Here is a 19639-nt window from a genome sequence, read left to right as displayed (position 1 = left end):
TAACTATAACTCTTCCTTTTTATTATACAAATGTGTCAATCTGTACAAATTTATGAAGCATGGCGAAACATTGACATTTCAAAACGTTTCTAAACAGTTGTGACGTAACGAAGCCTCATTTATTGACATCACGTGACTTTGGCAGTTTGAAACACGCTCCAAATCACTGGTTCGAAACAAATGATTCACGAAGCTTTAGTGTTTCGAAGGCGCCCATCAGCAGGGAACCCATGGTTCGAATCTGCTAGTTCTCTTCGGGGATTGAGTTGAGGACTACAAACTGAACAGCTCTATTCACAACATAGAAGAAAGTGCACGCGAACTTTATTGGTTTCTCAGGGCGGAGGATTTTTTTTTTTTCAAAATGGTGCGCGTGTGTGCTTATCCTGGGTGCTTCAACCAAGAGAAATCTGTGAGACTGCGTCAGTGGGCATCAATGCAAGAGGAAAGTTTGACTTTTCACACATTGCCCCTGCACGATCCAGAAAGATTGAAACTGTGGCTGATCGCCCTTCATCGAGATACCGGATCACCAATTCAGTCTATCCGTGGATTGAGGGTGTGCAGCCAGCATTTTTCACCATCCGATTTCAGTGTAGCCAAAGGAAATAAAAGACGCTTGAATTCAACAGCTGTACCTAAGCTGTTTGTACAACAAAGAACTGAGGTAAGTGTGGAATACAAATGTACCATAATCACATGATTTCCTATGGACATGATAAGGATCTCAGAAGGCTCGACCTACGTTAAAGGTAAACAAACAACAACAACAACAAAAAAGTTACAGAGATGAAACTGGTGGTGCTTTCCAGCAGCACTGCGATGTATTTAGTGTGCGGTCCGAAGTAAATATATAGCGTCCTATTAAAATTACATTAAAAACAAATTTAAGTCAGAAATATTTTTTTGTGTGTGTTTGTCAAAGCTGCTTTTGAGTGATCATATGACTAACTGCAAAAGAAAATTAAACTGATTTTACGTAAATCGTTTAGCAATTGTTCTAAAGGACAATTAAATGTAACATTTACAATTTAGATAGAATCAACCTGTAAATTTTGTTAAGAATATCTGCTTTCACTTCCCGAGGAAGTTCCCGCCCTCTTCATCTTCTCGTTTTTTATTGGTGGCTCGCAGTCAGAAATTGAGCATTACCGCCATCTACTGAAGCAATGGATCAGAGACTAATCCCTTACTTCAGACTTCAGACCTACCAGGACTGCTCGAGTGTCCATGTCGCTGCGTGTTCAGCGCCTCCTTCTAGCCCTCTTTACGCTGATTGGTTAGTTTATTAAGGAAGTCGTGTAACGTCTTGTCACGTGACAGGAGGAGTGCAACCAAGTGTTCTTACTGATATGTAACTGGCGTAATAAGGGTGAGTTCTCGACCTGGGGTAAATAATAACAAATCAAGTACAGCTTTTAAAAAGTAGCATCCCGAATCTGTATTATGTATGCGACGCGTTTGCATTAGCTAGTATATATAGCTGGTATCAATGTTTACGGTTGGTTTGCTTATAGCTTTCACGACACAAGTATTCGGGACTTTGTTCATATGACCGTGACAGTACCTTGAGATCTTGGTGACTGTACAGTTTGACCAGATGTAATGTAATCATTGATTTGCCTGGCTTATTCTCGAATGAGATGAGTGCTTCATTGAATAACATTTAGTTGGCCACGAAATCTGGACTAAACCCAGGATTCAGTTACGTGCCTTCCAGGTAAGGGAAGCAAACATTTTGCTAACAAACGTGCGTGTTTTTACTTAGGATAAATTAGACATTTCTATAAATATCCAGCTGTTTTTGTTGGAACAGATCAGATAATTACACTTAGATAATCATGCAGCTACAAGAGTTTTGCAAGAAAGTTTGTTCTGGCGCATACATTTAGTTTCTTTGTAAACCACCTTAATAAACTATTTTAGAAGAAATGATTTCAAGACATTTAAACCTTCCCAATAAGTTATATTTGTTTCAAGTTTAGTGTTTCAAATCTTCTGTTGACTTTTAACCATTAATATAATTTAATATTAATTATATATATATATAGTACATTTACCAGATGCTTTTATCCAAAGCGACTTACAGTGCATTCAGGCTATACATTTACACTTACAGTATGTGTGTTCTCTGGGAATTGAACCCACGACCTTTCGCGCTGCTAACGCAATGCTCTACCACTGAGAGAGAGAGAGAGAGAAAGATAGATAGATAGATAGATAGATAGATAGAGAGAGAGAGAGTGAGATATATATATATATATATATAAATAAGAGTTTATTTGCAAAAACATAACTCCGTTTTTTGACATTTTCAAAAATCATGTAGTTATTGTGTTAGTTAGCTGTATTATTATTTTTTTTAACCTAATCAAAATAACCCAACTTGCAGTTTGATTGAGATTAATTGGAATACACAATGAAAAAAACATGATTTTTGAAAGTTGTCTGTTTTTGCAAATAAACTCTTCATATATATCAATATGAAAATAATAATGTATTATTAACAGATCAAGTATTAAGCAAACAAGAAATATTACTGTTGCAGTATTTCACTAGAAATAAGCAAATTGAGTATTTAAGAAAAATAATTGTATTTTACATCAGCTGTAAAACTGCAACATTAATATTTATGGTCTTAATTTATTCGTTTTCAAATTTTTACCAGAAAACCACAGAGAGCCTTAAAGCCTCTCTTTTGTTGACAACTGCCTGTTCATAAGTATTTCCCATTGCAAGTTTGGAAAGTTGTATGGTGCATGTTGCATTTTTAAATGCATGTTATAAATGATCCAAACACATTCAGAGATGAGATTGTGTGGAGCAGCATTTACCTTGAATCAAGACCCTGGAAACACAGGATAATGAGCTGCTTGTGTGTAAATGTACACAGTGCAGTGCTAAACCCTGAAACATTAAGAGCTTATATTTATTTTATTTAACTGCAGCACTGAGCCATAGCACAATTTTGGTTTCATTAGATCAACCATGGAGTCCTACATTCTTTGAGTTGTTTTTAAATGAAAGGTATCTTTTGTTTCCATATTTAAATCTCTATTGAAGATTATAGATCTAGAAAATTTTTCGATTTGTGTCCACATTTTTGGTATGTTTGATATTCAGTCTTAATGTATAATTTTAATTTATAGATTTAAAAGTCAAATAAAGACTAGTTTTATTGCTCAGTCTTTTGTGCTTGTTTCCAACAGACCCTCTCCATCTGTCTCTTCCTTTTTCTTTCTTTGCCTCTCTCCTGTGTCATCATTTTTGGCTGAATGCAGCAGGCTTTGCCTCGGATTAGCAGAGTAGCTAAGAGGGTTAAGCAAATTGGAGCCCAAATCATCCCAATGGCTCAGAACTGCAATGCATCCTCCACGCAGAAAGATGGTGCTGTCACAGCAGCTATTCTCATCATAGGAGATGAGATCCTCAAGGTAATTTACAATAGCTGTTGAATATAGTCACAATTAACACTTTATCTTGCATATGCTGTTATTTTTCTGACCGTTGAGAGCTCTATAAGGATTTTGTATACCTGTTTTCCAACCATTGACACATACAGGGAAGTTTATACTTTGGCGCAGTTCATTATTTCTTCTAGAATCATTAAAAGGCAATATTTTAAAAACTTTTGGTTTATATGCTCACATTGCAGGGTCACACTGTTGACACTAACAGTGCCTTCTTGTGCCGGGGACTTCGCAAGCTTGGCATCACCGTAGAGCGAATCACTGTGGTGCCTGACATCCAGGAAGTCATTTCTAAAGAAGTGGCACAGCTTTCCTCCTCCGTTACTCACCTCATCACATCCGGTGGCATCGGTCCCACCCATGACGATGTCACTTTTGAGAGTGTCGCTGTGGCATTTGGTGAAGGTCTGCACGCTCACCCTGAACTGACAAAGCTAGTAGAGGGGTTCTTTGGCCCGGTCACTACCAACAGTGCCCAAATGAAGCTTGCCATGGTTCCCGTTTCTGCCAAACTCAATTTTGGCATAGACCCTCAGACAGGCCAGCGAAATCGCTTCCCTCTAGTCAGTGTCCGCAATGTATACATATTTCCCGGCATCCCCTCTCTGCTGGAAAAGTCTTTCAATGGCCTTACCCATCTGTTTTCAGGTTCTGGTACCACCTTTCACACCCGTGAGGTGTTTGTGAATGCGGATGAGACTGATATTGCCCAGTGTCTAACAAAACTGCAGGCAGGTTGGGGCAAGCGCATCTCTCTGGGCTCTTACCCAGACTGGCTTAGTAATTATCATCGTGTCCGATTGGTTTTGGACTCTGACAGCTCGGAAGAGGTGGAACGAGCAAGAACTCAACTGATAGAAGAGCTGCCCGAAGGATCTGTGGTTCCTCTCGTCACTGACCCGGTGTCAGTTGCAGCTGAGGAGGTGTACGCGCTCTCGAAAAGCGGTGAGCTTCTTTTTAACCCTATTTGAGTGCTGTTGTTGGTGTCAGTTACATGTATTTGATCTTGACCAGTTTAAATCAGTTGAGAGTAACTTTGTTAACATGTATACTAAATATCTCACAGAGACAGTGCTGGGGAAGAAAGTAGCTACAGCATTGGGGACCATTGAGATGGCGCTGGAGAAATACTCGACTAATGAAATCTGTGTTGGCTTCAATGGTGGCAAGGACTGCACAGCTCTACTGCATTTATATTATGCTGCTCTGAAACGGTAAGAAAGACTAAAGTAAAGACAAGGTCTTGACAGAAAAGAGAGCATATGGACCAAATTAAATTACAGTTGGCAAAATTTTGCATAGTATGCCCCTTTTTTTTTTTTTTTTTTTTTTTTTTTGATATTAGATGTCAAACAGTTGTTGGTATCCATTGACTTCTATAGTACGGAGTAGGGATGCACGATATTGGATTTTTGACGATATCCGATATGCAGATATTTTTCAAATAATTTTGGCCGATACCGATATATTTGCTTTTTGTTTGGAAACAACACCAAGTCTCTCCTGTGCAGAAATTATAAGCAAAATATTTTTAATTTGGTTAGTTTTTAACAAGAAATTATTTGTTAGAATTAAATAAACCATGATGAAGGTTTTTTTGACAGCACATTGAAGCTTTGAAAATAACTATAAATAAACTATATCAATCGCTGCATTTTTTCCCCCCAGAAAGATGCAGTGTTACTGTTAACCCTAACATTTTATTTTATTTATAAGATTTAACATTTGTAGATGGTCTAAACAGCAAAAGAGTTGTAAAAATCTTTTAGAGCTTATGATTTGTTTAAAAATAAAACGTATTACACTAATGAATAGTGAGCAAGAATGAGCAACACTGCTGACATGATCTAATCACTAGTACACCCTGAGCACATGCGATTTAATGTATTCCTCTCATCGACAAGACATATCGGCATAATTTTTCATATCGCGCCGAATGCCCAGTGTTGTAGTCTAGTTTTTTGTAGTGAGCATACTGTGATTTTTCCCTCCCTCACCTGTCCCAAAGCGACACCCATAAGCTCCACTCACTAATGTGTACAGTATGCATCTAACTGACAGCATTCTGAAAGACTGCTTATGTGATATTAACATGTAAATTTGTTACAAGGAACACAAGACAGCCAATGACATTTACAGCTGGGGAGACTGGACTGATTTTCTACTGTGTTAATCATCTAACTCAGCCAATAAGAGCTCAATTTTTCCTGAATATGGTCCCTGGAGCACAGGTTTTATCAGCTGGCCATTTTCAATGCACATTTAAGAGTGCCTGTTTTTAAATTCCCTGGCCTGACTTTTAGTCCACAAGGCTGGCCAGGAGTTCTCATCTCTCTCATCATCTGAAACAAGGAGATATAAACACTGTATTCAGTTTAACTGCTGTACACAGACACACACACGTTATCTCTCCCCTTCTTTTGCATTCATTGATCTGCACACTTACGTACTGAAGTATTAGCTAGTTATGTTGGCCTGAGAAAGTCAACATACTGTTGACTGTGTGAAAAATTCTTGGGACAGTTGACTGATCTGTCACTGCTCCCCGGGCTGTAGCTGGGGTTTGCGGGGCCCCGGTGCAAGTTGTACCTGTGGGCCCTGTTTGAAATGGATTAATATATGTTTGTTCTATGTATTTATTTGTGCTATTTACACAATGTTTACGCTTTCAAGTTTGTAGGTGTCCAGGTACAGAAACCGAATAATCAAATATAAAATAGCATTGCATATTCTTCGCTGTTTTAAATATAGATTAATTCTTGTTAAACCACAAAGTAGTTCAGTAAAGAGCTGTGAGTGATTTTTCTCTGATTTAATTTCTTGGAATTATATTAAGGACACTGACAGCAGCTAGTAAATTAGGCGCAGTCACTTTAAAGGGATAGTTCACCCAAAAATGAAAATTCTGTCATCATTTACTCACCCTCAAGTAGTTCCAATCCTGTATGAATTTCTTTGTTCTGCCGAACACAAAGGAAGATATTTTGAAAAGTTTGTAACCAGGCTTCTCTGTTTCCCAACTGCTCTGTTTCACACGTTCTTCAGAGTATCTTCCATTGTGTTTAGCAGAACAAAGACATTCATACAGGTTTGGAACTACTTGAGGGCGAGTAAATGATGACAGAATTTTCATTTTTGGGTGAACTATCCCTTTAAGAGACAATACATTCAATATGATACACCCAATTTTGTTTCTCAAATGTTTACGTTCACTTAAGTTTACGTTTGCTATATGTACTCATTTGAGTTTTTCGTCATCCTGTGTTTGAATGCTTATAAACTCTTTTGAATGTTTAAATGGGCAAGGCATAAAAACGCGTGCAAATGATAAGCTTTCGTGGCAACGCGCAGCAGTGGTGCATTTTTAGGATGGCCTCAGTCAGTCAGTTGAAATGAAAGAGTTGTGCAATAGCATTGGTCATCAACAGAAACACAGAGTGATTTTCAAAAAGCTTAGAATATTTAGCTTTGATCACAAAACAGACGGATTGAATTTATGAATGAACGTGTGAAAGTTCTGTCACAAAGATGTTTTTTACGTATCCTTGCACTATTTTAAGTGGGTATACGGAAATCCATTAACTTTGCTAGTGGGTATATGCTGTATACCTGCGTATCACGTAGACTACACCACTGCCGATGCCGATATTTACATCTGAAGCCATTATCGGCTGATTCCGATATCAGTCCGATAATATCGTGCATCCCTAGTATGGAGTAAAATAATGGAAGTCGATGACTACCAGCTACTGTTTGGTTGCCAACATTAATATAACAGTGTTATTAATAAACATTAACATTTATTTAATGTCTTTAATAAATAAGATCAAAACAAGTGGCATTTGTTTTAAAGGTATAGTTTAGTCAAAAAAAAAAAACCTCCTGTTGTTACAAACCTGTATGGCTTTCTTTATTTTGTTGAATACAAAATAACTTTTTCCCTCATGGGTTCCACCAAAACTACACTGACTTTAATTGTTCGGACAACAAATAGACATTTTTCAAAATAAATACTTTTATGTGCCACAGAAGAAGTAAAGTCATGTTTGGAATTAACTTTCCCTTTAAGACAGCACAAGCATACCTTCCAAAAATATTACAGAAATAATTGTTTGTTTTAAGTGATATAATATACAGTGGGGTAAAAAAGTATTTAGTCAGCCACCAATTGTGCAAGTTCTCCCACTTAAAAAGATGAGAGAGGCCTGTAATTTTCATCATAGGTATACCTCAACTATGAGAGACAAAATGAGAAAAGAAAATCACATTGTAGGATTTTTAAAGAATTAATTGGTAAATTCCTCGGTAAAATAAGTATTTGGTCACCTACAAACAAGCAAGATTTCTGGCTCTCACAGACCTGTAACTTCTTTAAGAGGCTCCTCTGTCCTCCACTCGTTACCTGTATTAATGGCATCTGTTTGAACTCGACACCTGTCCACAACCTCAAACAGTCCAACTCCAAACTCCACCATGGCCAAGACCAAAGAGCTGTCAAAGGACACCAGAAAAAAAATTGTAGACCTGCACCAGGCTGGGAAGACTGAATCTGCAATAGGTAAGCAGCTTGGTGTGAAGAAATCAACTGTGGGAGCAATTATTAGAAAATGGAAGACATACAAGACCACTGATAATCTCCCTCGATCTGGGGCTCCACGCAAGATCTCACCCCGTGGGGTCAAAATGATCACAAGAACTGTGAGCAAAAATCCCAGAGCCACACGGGGGGACCTAGTGAATGACCTGCAGAGAGCTGGGACCAAAGTAACAAAGGCTACCATCAGTAACACACTGCGCCGCCAGGGACTCAAATCCTGCAGTGCCAGACGTGTCCCCCTGCTTAAGCCAGTACATGTCCGAAATTTGCTAGAGAGCATTTGGATGATCCAGAAGAGGATTGGGAGAATCAGATGAAACCAAAATATAATTTTTTGGTAAAAACTCAACTTGTCGTGTTTGGAGGAGAAAGAATGCTGAGTTTCATCCAAAGAACACCATACCTACTGTGAAGCATGGGGGTGGAAACATCATGCTTTGGGGCTGTTTTTCTGCAAAGGGACCAGGACGACTGATCCGTGTAAGCGAAAAGAATGAATGGGGCCATGTATCGTGAGATTTTGAGTGAAAACCTCCTTCCATCAGCAAGGGCATTGAAGATGAAAGCGTGGCTGGGTCTTTCAGCATGACAATGATCCCAAACACACCGCCCGAACAGCGAAGGAGTGGCTTCGTGAAGCATTTCAAGGTCCTGGAGTGGCCTAGCCAGTCTCAGATCTCAACCCCATCGAAAATCTTTGGAGGGAGTTGAAAGTCCGTGTTGCCCAGCGACAGCCCCAAAACATTACTGCTCTAGAGGAGATCTGCATGGAGGAATGGGCCAAAATACCAGCAACAGTGTGTGAAAACCTTGTGAAGACTTACAGAAAACGTTTGACCTCTGTCATTGCCAACAAAGGGTATATAACAAAGTATTGAGATGAAATTTTGTTATTGACCAAATACTTATTTTCCACCATAATTTGCAAATAAATTCTTTAAAAATCCTACAATGTGTTTTTCTGGAGTTTTTTTTTTTTCTCATTTTGTCTCATAGTTGAGGTATACCTATGATGAAAATTACAGGCCTCTCTCATCTTTTTAAGTGGGAGAACTTGCACAATTAGTGGCTGACTAAATACTTTTTTGCCCCACTGTATGTATATATATATATATATATATACAGTATTGAAATTAAAGTATTTGAAAACTTTCTGGTTGTCAAACGCTAGTGTATCTTCACACACATATCACATATTCAGTTAAAGGATAAATTCATTTCCAGAATAAAAATTTCCTGATAATTTACTCACCCCCATGTCATCCAAGATGTTAATGTCTTTCTATCTTCAGTCACAATTAAAGAAATTAAGGTTTTTGAGGAAACCATTCCTGCATTTTTCTCTATATAGTGGACTTCAATGGAAGCCAAAGGATTTAAGCTTCAAAGGACGCTACATGATCCCAGTTGAGGAATAAGGGTCTTATCTAGTGAAATGATCAGTCATTTTCTTAAAACAATAAAAATTTATATATTTTTTGACCACAAATGCTCATCTTGCACCAGCCCGACCTCACACATTACGTAATTATGTTGGAAAGGTTACTCGTGACGTAGATGGAAGTACAGCCCCAGTGTTTACAAAGCGAATGTGCAAAGAAAGTCAAATGCCCTTTACAAAAAAGTTGCAGGAGAAATGTAGATGGAGTTTTTCTATTCTGCTAGGACACTTGTGTGAACTTGAGGAGAACTTAAGTCTGCATCATTTGTTTGCAAATGTCATGTGATTTGCTATTTTCTATGTATGCAGAAAATGTATACGTTGAGTGTGGTTTAAGGGTCCAAATACTCTTTGGGGCACTATTTAGAAATGCTGTGAATTGAATTTAATGTCCATGTTTAATAGGCAGTTGTCTTTAAAGAAAACAGCATGCATAGACCTAAGTTTCATATCTCTCTCTCTCTCTCTCTCTCTCTCTCTCTCTCTCAGGCGGTATCCAGATAGTAGAGACGGATTGAAAGCTCTATACATTCGAATTGTCTCTCCTTTTACAGAAATGGAGAGGTTTTTGCAGGATACAATCAAAAGGTAAGACAAGTTGCCTTCAATAAAAAAAAGTAGGTACTGCAGTGATTTAAAGTAGGAGATGATAAAAATCTGGAAACAAAAATAATTTTCTCCTGAGTAGGTAAATCACAAACTGGATCCTCTGGCATTTCTCCCAGAACTTTTTCCTGCATTAGAAGCCAGCATATGTAAACATGATTTAGTCATGTCTGATTCAGACAATTATTTTGACAACATTTCTGAATTGTGAAGTTTTCCAGACATGCTTTGAACAGTTTTATGACTGTTACACTAATGTTAGAATCAGCAGTCCTGCTTGTTTTCCCACATACGATATTGGATTTGGCACCAGTTAGTAAGTGAAATGTCTTAACCAAATCACTTGAGTGAGACTTTCAAGGGAGATGTGCCATCTGTAAGCCGTAACAGCCTCTGACAAACCAGCTGCAGTCTGTTCCTTAACCGTGATGAGTTGAACATGGTTCCAGGCCTCATTAATTCATCAGTGTCCATCAAAGCTCCATAGGTGTAATTATTTGGCACATCTCTTCCTCTCTCTTCTATAGATATGACCTGGAGCTGTTCTCGGTGGAGGGCAGTATTCGGCAGGCTCTGCATGAGGTCCGGGAAAGAAAGCCAGATTTACAGGCGGTTCTGATGGGAACGAGACGGACCGACCCTTATTCGCACACACTGACACCCCTCTGTCCCACAGACCCGGGCTGGCCTGAATACATGAGGGTCAACCCACTGCTGGTGAGGGGAAACAATATACAGTGAGGAAAATAAGTATTTGAAAACCCTGCTATTTTACAAGTTCTCCCACTTAGAAATCACGGAGGGGTCTGAAATTGTCATCGTAGGTGCATGTCCACTGTGAGAGACATAATCTAAAAAAAAAAATCCAGAAATCACAATGTATGATTTTTTAACTATTTATTTGTATGATACAGCTGCAAATAAGTATTTGAACACCTGAGAAAATCAATGTTAATATTTGGTACAGTAGGCTTTGTTTGCAATTACAGAGGTCAAACGTTTCCTGTAGTTTTTCACGAGGTTTGCACACACTGCAGGAGGGATTTTGGCCCACTCCTCCACACAGATCTTCTCTAGATCAGTCAGGTTTCTGGCCTGTCGCTGAGAAACACGGAGTTTGAGCTCCTTCCAAAGATTCTCTATTGGGTTTAGGTCTGGAGACTGGCTAGGCCACGCCAGAACCTTGATATGCTTCTTACAGAGCCACTTCTTGGTTATCCTGGCTGTGTGCTTCGGGTCATTGTCATGTTGGAAGACCCAGCCTCGACCCATCTTCAATGCTCTAACTGAGGGAAGGAGGTTGTTCCCCAAAAACTCTCAATACATGGCCCCGGTCATCCTCTCCTTAATACAGTGCAGTCGCCCTGTCCCATGTGCAGAAAAACACCCCCAAAGCATGATGCTACCACCCCCATGCTTCACAGTAGGGATGGTGTTCTTGGGATGGTACTCATCATTCTTCTTCCTCCAAACACGTTTAGTGGAATTATGACCAAAAGTTCTATTTTGGTCTCATCTGACCACATGACTTTCTCCCATGACTCCTCTGGATCATCCAAATGGTCATTGGCAAACTTAAGTCAGGCCTGGTTTAAGCAGGGGAACCTTCCGTGCCATGCATGATTTCAAACCATGACGTCTTAGTGTATTACCAACAGTAACCTTGGAAACGGTGGTCCCAGCTCTTTTCAGGTCATTGACCAGCTCCTCCCGTGTAGTTCTGGGCTGATTTCTCACCTTTCTTAGGATCATTGAGACCCCACGAGGTGAGATCTTGCATGGAGCCCCAGTCCGAGGGAGATTGACAGTCATGTTTAGCTTCTTCCATTTTCTAATGATTGCTCCAACAGTGGACCTTTTTCACCAAGCTGCTTGGCAATTTCCCGTAGCCCTTTCCAGCCTTGTGGAGGTGTACAATTTTGTCTCTAGTGTCTTTGGACAGCTCTTTGGTCTTGGCCATGTTAGTAGTTGGATTCTTACTGATTGTATGGGGTGGACAGGTGTCTTTATGCAGCTAACGACCTCAAACAGGTGCATCTAATTTAGGATAATAAATGGAGTGGAGGTGGACATTTTAAAGGCAGACTAACAGGTCTTTGAGGGTCAGAATTCTAGCTGATAGACAGGTGTTCAAATACGTATTTGCAGCTGTATCCTACAAATAAATAGTTAAAAAATCATACATTGTGATTTCTGGATTTTTTTTTTTAGATTATGTCTCTCACAGTGGACATGCACCTACGATGACAATTTCAGACCCCTCCATGATTTCTAAGTGGGAGAACTTGCAAAATAGCAGGATGTTCAAATACTTATTTTCCTCACTGTATATTTGTGCTGCTTAATATTTTAACATTTATGCTACATTTATTTTACTGACTTCGAATTTCTGAACGGTAATGTTAGATTAAAAAAAATTAAATAAAAAAATCTCTTACTTGCCTACAAGTTTACAAGTTAAAGCGCAAAATAAACATGAATGAACATCAGACGGTATGCAGAAAGAAACAGCACAACTTACTAAACTGTATCATGTCATTCAATCACTAGCTACAATTACATGGACAGATTTTGTTTCATTCAGAATTAAATAATTAAGTCAAGTCAAGTTGAGCTTTATTGTCATTCCGCTACATGCGGGGGCATACAGTGGAACGAAATGTCGTGCCTCACAGGACCACGGTGCTACATAAATACAGGCATACAACAATGGAGTAAGACAATATAAACCTATACACAACTATCCTACTGATAGATTTTGACTATAAATATAAATATACTATCTATAAAAAAGTACCTATACAAACTAAAAAAATACAAACTATACAAACTATACGAATGCTTCAGATAAGTACTGTACATGTGCAAGGAGAAACATTGAGTTCAAGCAGCTGGCTGGGGAACAGTGCAGGATGATTTGTAGTGCATGAGCATGTAAACACATATATTACGGAGTTCTTTTTGTGGGATTTGTGTACACACAGCAGTGTGTGTGAAAAGTGACTAGTGCGCATAGAGGAGGAGAGTGTGCTACTACAGGTGGTTTGTACAGGCCCACTCACCTGTGTGTAGCACACTTGAATTGCACGTTACATGTTACAGGAGGTAGGGGTTTGTATGGGGGTTCAGAGGCGGGGTGATTTGAGTTCAGGGCTCTCACAGCCTGGGGGAAAAAGCTGTTGAGCAGTCTGGCAGAGCGGGCTCTGATGCTCCGGTATTAAGATTGATGAATCTGAACATAGTTACTTGCGCGATAAATGAAGTGATTGGGTTTCTTTGTGTGTTTATATAGTATCTCACAGAAGTGAGTACACCCCTCACATTTTTGTAAATATTTTATATCTTTTCATGTGACAATACTGAAGAAATGACACTTTGCTACAATGTAAAGTAGTGAGTGTACAGCTTGTATAACAGTGCAAATTTGCTGTCCCCTCAAAATAACTCAACACACAGCCATTAAAGTCTAAACCGCTGGCCACAAAAGTGAGTACACCCCTAAGTGAAAATGTCCAAATTGGGCCCAAAGTGTCAATATTTTGTGTGGCCACCATTAATTTCTACCACTGCCTTAACTCTCTTGGGCATGGAGTTCACCAGAGCTTCACAGGTTGCCACTGGAGTCCTCTTCCACTCCTCCATGACGACATCACGGAGCTGGTGGATGTTAGAGACCCTGCACTCCTCCACCTTCCGTTTGAGGATGCCCCACAGATGCTCAATAGGGTTTAGGTCTAGAGACATGCTTGGCCAGTCCATCACCTTTACCCTCAGCTTCTTTAGCAAGGCAGTGGTCATCTTGGAGGTGTGTTTGGGGTCGTTATCATGTTGGAATACTGCCCTGCGGCCCAGTCTCCGAGGGGAGGGGATCTTCTTTGGTCGACCATGGCGAGGCCTGTTCTGAGTGGAACCTGTCCTGTTAAACCGCTGTATGATCTTGGCAACCGTGCTGCAGCTCAGTTTCTGGGCCCGGTTGCATAAAGCACCTTAAGTTTTTCCCTTAAGTATGACCCTTAAGGCATGATTTCCTCTTACCTAAGTTAAGGGGGTTGCATACAATCCCTTAAACCATTCCCTTAGATAAGGAAAACCGTTGAGTATTTCACGACAGCGACCCAGGTTTTGCCGTTAAAAAAATCTACTGTTGCCATGGACACATTATTTGTTAATGCAGATAGTGGTGTAAGTTTTCACAGAAACATAACATTTTCAGGGACTAATGTGAATAAATCTATATTTAAATGCAAACAGACAAGATAGTCATTTTATTCATATCCAAAACGTAACATAATGTGAACATTATGAAGCGCTAAACACTCCTATGCAGTGTATTTTTCATTCATACTCGAAGCCTGAGGGCGCTGTTGAGCTGAAAGTCCATTCCGGACACATAGAAGTATCTTATGATGGAATACAGCAGCGATCGCTGCAGCTAAGCTGAATAAAAAGCAGAAATGTAAACAAAATAAACGCACAATTGCGAAAATATATTTTTCATGTGTGTTTTTCATGTGTGTTTTTCAAGAATATAAATGTGTTCTCGCATGACGCATTCACGTTTGCACTATTAGCTGTATGTAATTTGATAAATGTGAATAAATGCCTAAATTAAAATCTGTTATAAAGCGGTCGATTGTGTCTTGCAGAAGACTTTAGGATTGAATCTGCTCGCTGTGTAACACTTAAGGTGACATTTTCCATACCTTACGGTATACTTAGGAAAATGACAGTTAAGGGGCTTTATGCAACACTTAATGGGCTTTAAGGGATACTTAAGAGAAATTCTAAGGGTTTATGACGTTTCACCTAAAGAAAGCCTTAAGTGTCATCTAAGGTATATTTTATGCAACGCCCTTAATTGTAAGGGAAACTTAAGGGCGATCTTAAGGGAAAATTACACTTAACGTGCTTTATGCAACCGGGCCCAGGGTCTTGGCAATCTTCTTATAGCCTACACCATCTTTATGTAGAGCAACAATTCTTTTTTTCAGATCCTCAGAGAGTTCTTTGCTATGAAGGTGCCATGTTGAACTTCCAGTGACCAGTATGAGAGAGTGAGAGCGATAACACCAAATTTAACACACCTGCTCCCCATTCACACCTGAGACCTTGTAACACTAACAAGTCACATGACACCGGGGAGAGAATATGGCTAATTGGGCCCAATTTGGGCATTTTCATTTAGAGGTGTACTCACTTTTGTGGCCAGCGGTTTAGACATTAATGGCTGTATGTTGAGTTATTTTGAGGGGACAGCAAATTTACACTGTTACACAAGCTGTACACTCACTACCTTTCATTGTAGCAAAGTGCCATTTCTTCAGTGTTGTCAATGAAAAGATATAATTAAATATTTACAAAAATGTGAGGGGTGTACTCACTTCTGTGAGATACTGTGTGTCACAAGATTTAAATCGGATTTGATCTTCTCATATGCGCACACTACATGAATATACAGTTTTCCTGCTGGTTTAAGAACTGCATACTAGCCATCCTCCTGCTTCTTTTCTTTGTTTTAAGAAGCATACTTAATATTTATATATTTTGGGAGATGACAAACACATGAAGTTTTGTACCGCACTGCTCATATTTCTCTAGCAGTAAAGCCCTTCCTGTGCCCAAGACAAGAAGTCCGAAGCAAGGATTGTTGGGACAGCTTTACTGTCCTGCACCACTTCACAGACAATGAGTAGAAAAAAAATTTAGACTGATACTTATGATTCATGATTGACTTGTGATTTCATTTCTGACACTAATGATTCAACAACAACAGCTGGTTCTATGTGTTGATGCGTCATTACGGCATTTCCGCATCATTGCACAACTTTCCAGTTTCTGTTTTCAATCCAATCAAGTGTATACATGTCCTATCGAACAGATTAGAAAAGGTTTAAACCACCCCTTACAATCTGAAATTAAACTATGATCAGATTTTCCAAATTCATTTTGAATGATGTGGTTACATGTAACTTTTTATTTTTATTTGAGTGTTAATATATCTAAAAAAACAAACAAATAGAAATTGAATTTGGTACTGTTTATTTTAACCTTAAATTTTATAGTAATATACCAACTGAAAGGGATCCCTATATAGTTTACAGCAATTGAATTGAATCAAATTGGAATGTTAACTGAATCGACGAGCTTGTGAACCGAACTGTGAAATCTGTCAATATCCAACCCTATTTTTTTTTTTAATTAACTTGTAAAATTTTAATAAGTGTACACATATATAATCATAATCACAGAGACAACGGGCAAAAAAAAAAAAACTGAAAGGTTTTCACCCATCTTCCCACCTTTCCTGTAGTGTCTAAACTGACTCCACAGTCAGTAAATCACTGTCATGTCTCCCACTCACTCTCATGTAAGCTGGGTGCAGAAACAGCCAAGAGATGGTGAATGATGATGAATGAGACTCTCCAAGATCATTACACAGTAACTCCATCATCCCAATCACTGGTGCTTATGTAAAAGACACAGCAGTACAGCATGTTCTCAGAATTACAAATGACCCTGGATCCACGTTACTTCTGAATGTTTGCTTCATATCCACATCTCTTTCTCTTTCTGTAGGAATGGACATATCATGACATCTGGTCTTTCCTCAGAACTTTATATGTGCCGTACTGTATTCTGTATGACAAAGGGTGAGATGCTTCTTTTCACAATTGGTCTTTACTATTCAGATAAGATTATCTTCATGGTTTGCTTATGCCCTTATCTCTCTTCCTCATAGATACACTTCATTAGGCAGTATGGATAACACATGCAGGAATCCATCTCTTAAAGTTGTGGACGAGAGAGGTGTGACTCGCTACAAACCTGCCTACAAGCTGGAAAAAGAGGAGGAGGAACGCAACTCAAGGGCATGACTGACTTCTTAGACATCTTAATCTCTCTTTTTTTTTTTTTTTTTTTTAAAGAAGACGCAATGGATGACGTGCAACTGAGAACATTTTGAAGAAGGAACTGAATCTGAAATATCAGAAACAGATCTTGGACAAAATCTGTACTTTGTGTACTGGAGTGTCTGGGTGTGCGTAGAAAAGTGAGATGTTACTATATGCTGTATTTAGGATTTATAATAAAACCGTATCAAAATATCTTGTTCTTTTTCATATCAATTTTGGTCATATTATTGTAAACCATCATGACTTGTGTTTCGTCTTTGAGGAAAGTGCGATTAACTGTGTTGTGCGCGATTTTTTTCCTGTTTTAGCACATCCTTGGCGGCAACTGCCAAGTTTTTACGTTAAATAAAAGAACAAGCTAGTTAAAATAATTCGGTTTTAAGTGACTTGTAAATTACGTATTGCTTCAGTTCATGCAAACAAGCATGTTGATGTCTGGAGAGCAGTCTGTAATAAGCGCACATCTTCATCGTTCACTGACACCCTGCGCCCCAGTTAATGAAATGCAATGGCGGTTTCCAGCCTCACGGGTGCGATGTAGTCACGTACATTTAAAATGGTGATTACAATACATTACTCTATATCCAAACTAGATTTAATCCAAGACTATCGATCTCCCCCATCTGGAAATTTGTCAGCGGTCAGGCAACGGGAATCGATGTTCTAATAAAGCGACTCGCTTACGGACGCACGGTCTGTTACACCTCTGATTACCAGCAGCACCATCATCTTTATGTTTCAGGCCCTTTTTATTTTATTCTTAGACGATTTAATTAATAAGAATAGTTATTTACTAATAGTTAGAAATAGCATCAGGCAATGTGTAATTAATGGAAAAAAATAGAAAGATTTGTTAATTTTGTTCCCAGCACATAAGTCAAAGAAGCCCCATATGTGCTAAAGCTTTAGAATGGATGGATGGATAAATAAATACGTACGTACGGAGTAAGATGAATAAAGGTAAAGTTTACTTAGCCTGAGGTAAGATGGCCCCCTCAAAATGGGGCAAAAGCCCCCTGGGGCATCTTGCCCCAAAATATTAGGTCGATTGAAAATGTTAAAGAGTGAGGATAAAGTAGTCTGAGAGAAAGTATGGGGGAGGGGGGAGGTAGCCTATACGTCTACAAATTAAAGGACAGATTCTTGAGCTAAACCCAAAAAGATTAAATTTGGGGACATCTAGGGACATTCTCATTTGTAAAAACGATAAACATATATAAAAAAATAAAGAAAAGAAAAATCTAAAAGTACACTAAAGAAGAAAAAAAAAAAGTTGACCTAACAAAAAAAAAAAAAAAAACAATAGGCAACCTATTGCAGTCAACTTGTTAAGTTAACTTAATTAGCAACCAACAACTTAAAAACTTTAGTTCATCTAATGAATAAATGTCAGTCTACTGAGTGATAAAAGATCTGTCAGAGCAACCAACGGGTTTATAGGTTATTTATATACCGGTATATCTCGGTATAAAAACAAATAACAAAGTTAACGTGTATATATTGGAATCCTGTTATTTATGTTGTTATTTCAGCAATAGGCCTACTATAACCTATATAAGTGATCACAATCTAAAACTGAATAATTCAGTCTCAATGCAGTGTAACTGTTGTGACATGTTTTCAGGCCTTTCAGATCTCTCTGTAACTTTATTTGTCAATATGAAACATCCCATTTCAGTTGATTTATTCAAATTACATTGCCAAGACACCCAATTTTAACAATTTAGTTGGATTTTCTAAAAATACAATTATTGGTCCAGGGGCATGCAGCGGACGGGCCTGACAGGCACATGGGCCGCCCACTTTGATGAATAGGCCCCCCAGTTTATTATACAAATGTAATATTTGTTAAATAATTATTGTTTAATATATTTTTTACACAATTACAAAACTATTATAACATAATAACTACAATAAATAAAAGACGTTTTTGCCTTATTCTTGATGAGTTTGATTGACAGCTGTGTTTGGCTATTGTGTTGTCTCAGGCATGTCGTGCCTGTGAATTTGTGTGTTCACCTATTTAGTTAGCTTGTAATTTGCAGTGTGTGTTAGAAAATGTTAGAAAAACAGCAGCAATGCATAATTCTGTAAAAAGGACTTTTAAAAACTGGCACTGACGGGAGATAACCGTCCATCAGCCCACAAGTAGCCTACGGTAAGACTTTTCTGTTCCAAGCTGATCCGGTTCATTCTGTGAAGCCGGGAACACAATATGGAAAAATAACAATTTTGAAAAATGAAATGTTATTCATATTTATCCCTCTATAGAGGACACCAGGACTCAATTAAAAACAACAACAACATATAAATAGACATGAATAAGCAAAAACAATGAATCACCAATAAATGTTTAGGTTTCAAGAATTTTTATTTATTTATTTATTTATTTATTTTTTACCAGACTTTGTACACTAACGAGTCACATGACACCAGGGAGAGAAAATGGCTAATTGAGCCCAATTTGGACATTTTCACTTAGAGGTGTACTCACTTTTGTGGCCAGCGGTTTAGACATTAATGGCTGTGTATTGAGTTATTTTGAGGGGACAGCAGATTTACACTGTTATACAAGCTGTACACTCACTACTTTACACTGTAGCAAAGTGTC

General features: G+C 38.5%; 1 protein-coding gene across 8 annotated transcripts; it reads left to right on the top strand.

Moving 5' to 3' along the window:
* The first annotated feature begins 142 nt into the window (after window positions 1-142).
* Window positions 143-17370, top strand: flad1 (flavin adenine dinucleotide synthetase 1). Of its 8 annotated transcripts, none has more exons than XM_058748191.1 (8): window positions 143-667; window positions 3285-3434; window positions 3656-4415; window positions 4537-4684; window positions 9998-10096; window positions 10642-10831; window positions 16691-16764; window positions 16854-17370. In XM_058748191.1, the coding sequence occupies exons 1-8, from the start codon at window positions 365-367 to the stop codon at window positions 16987-16989; spliced, it is 1860 nt and encodes a 619-aa protein (XP_058604174.1). In that variant the 5' UTR covers window positions 143-364; the 3' UTR covers window positions 16990-17370. The 8 variants fall into 8 exon arrangements, with proteins under 8 accessions (XP_058604174.1, XP_058604182.1, XP_058604178.1 ...); XM_058748199.1 differs by having other exon boundaries at window positions 269-667; window positions 3282-3434; XM_058748195.1 differs by having other exon boundaries at window positions 533-667; window positions 3210-3434; window positions 16854-17356.
* Window positions 17371-19639: the final 2269 nt, after the last annotated feature.

The sequence above is a fragment of the Onychostoma macrolepis genome, chromosome 16, assembly GCF_012432095.1.
Source record: "Onychostoma macrolepis isolate SWU-2019 chromosome 16, ASM1243209v1, whole genome shotgun sequence".
Taxonomy (NCBI): Eukaryota; Metazoa; Chordata; class Actinopteri; order Cypriniformes; family Cyprinidae; genus Onychostoma; species Onychostoma macrolepis.
Note: the sequence above shows the minus strand (reverse complement) of the source record. Positions and strands in the feature narration are given on the sequence as shown.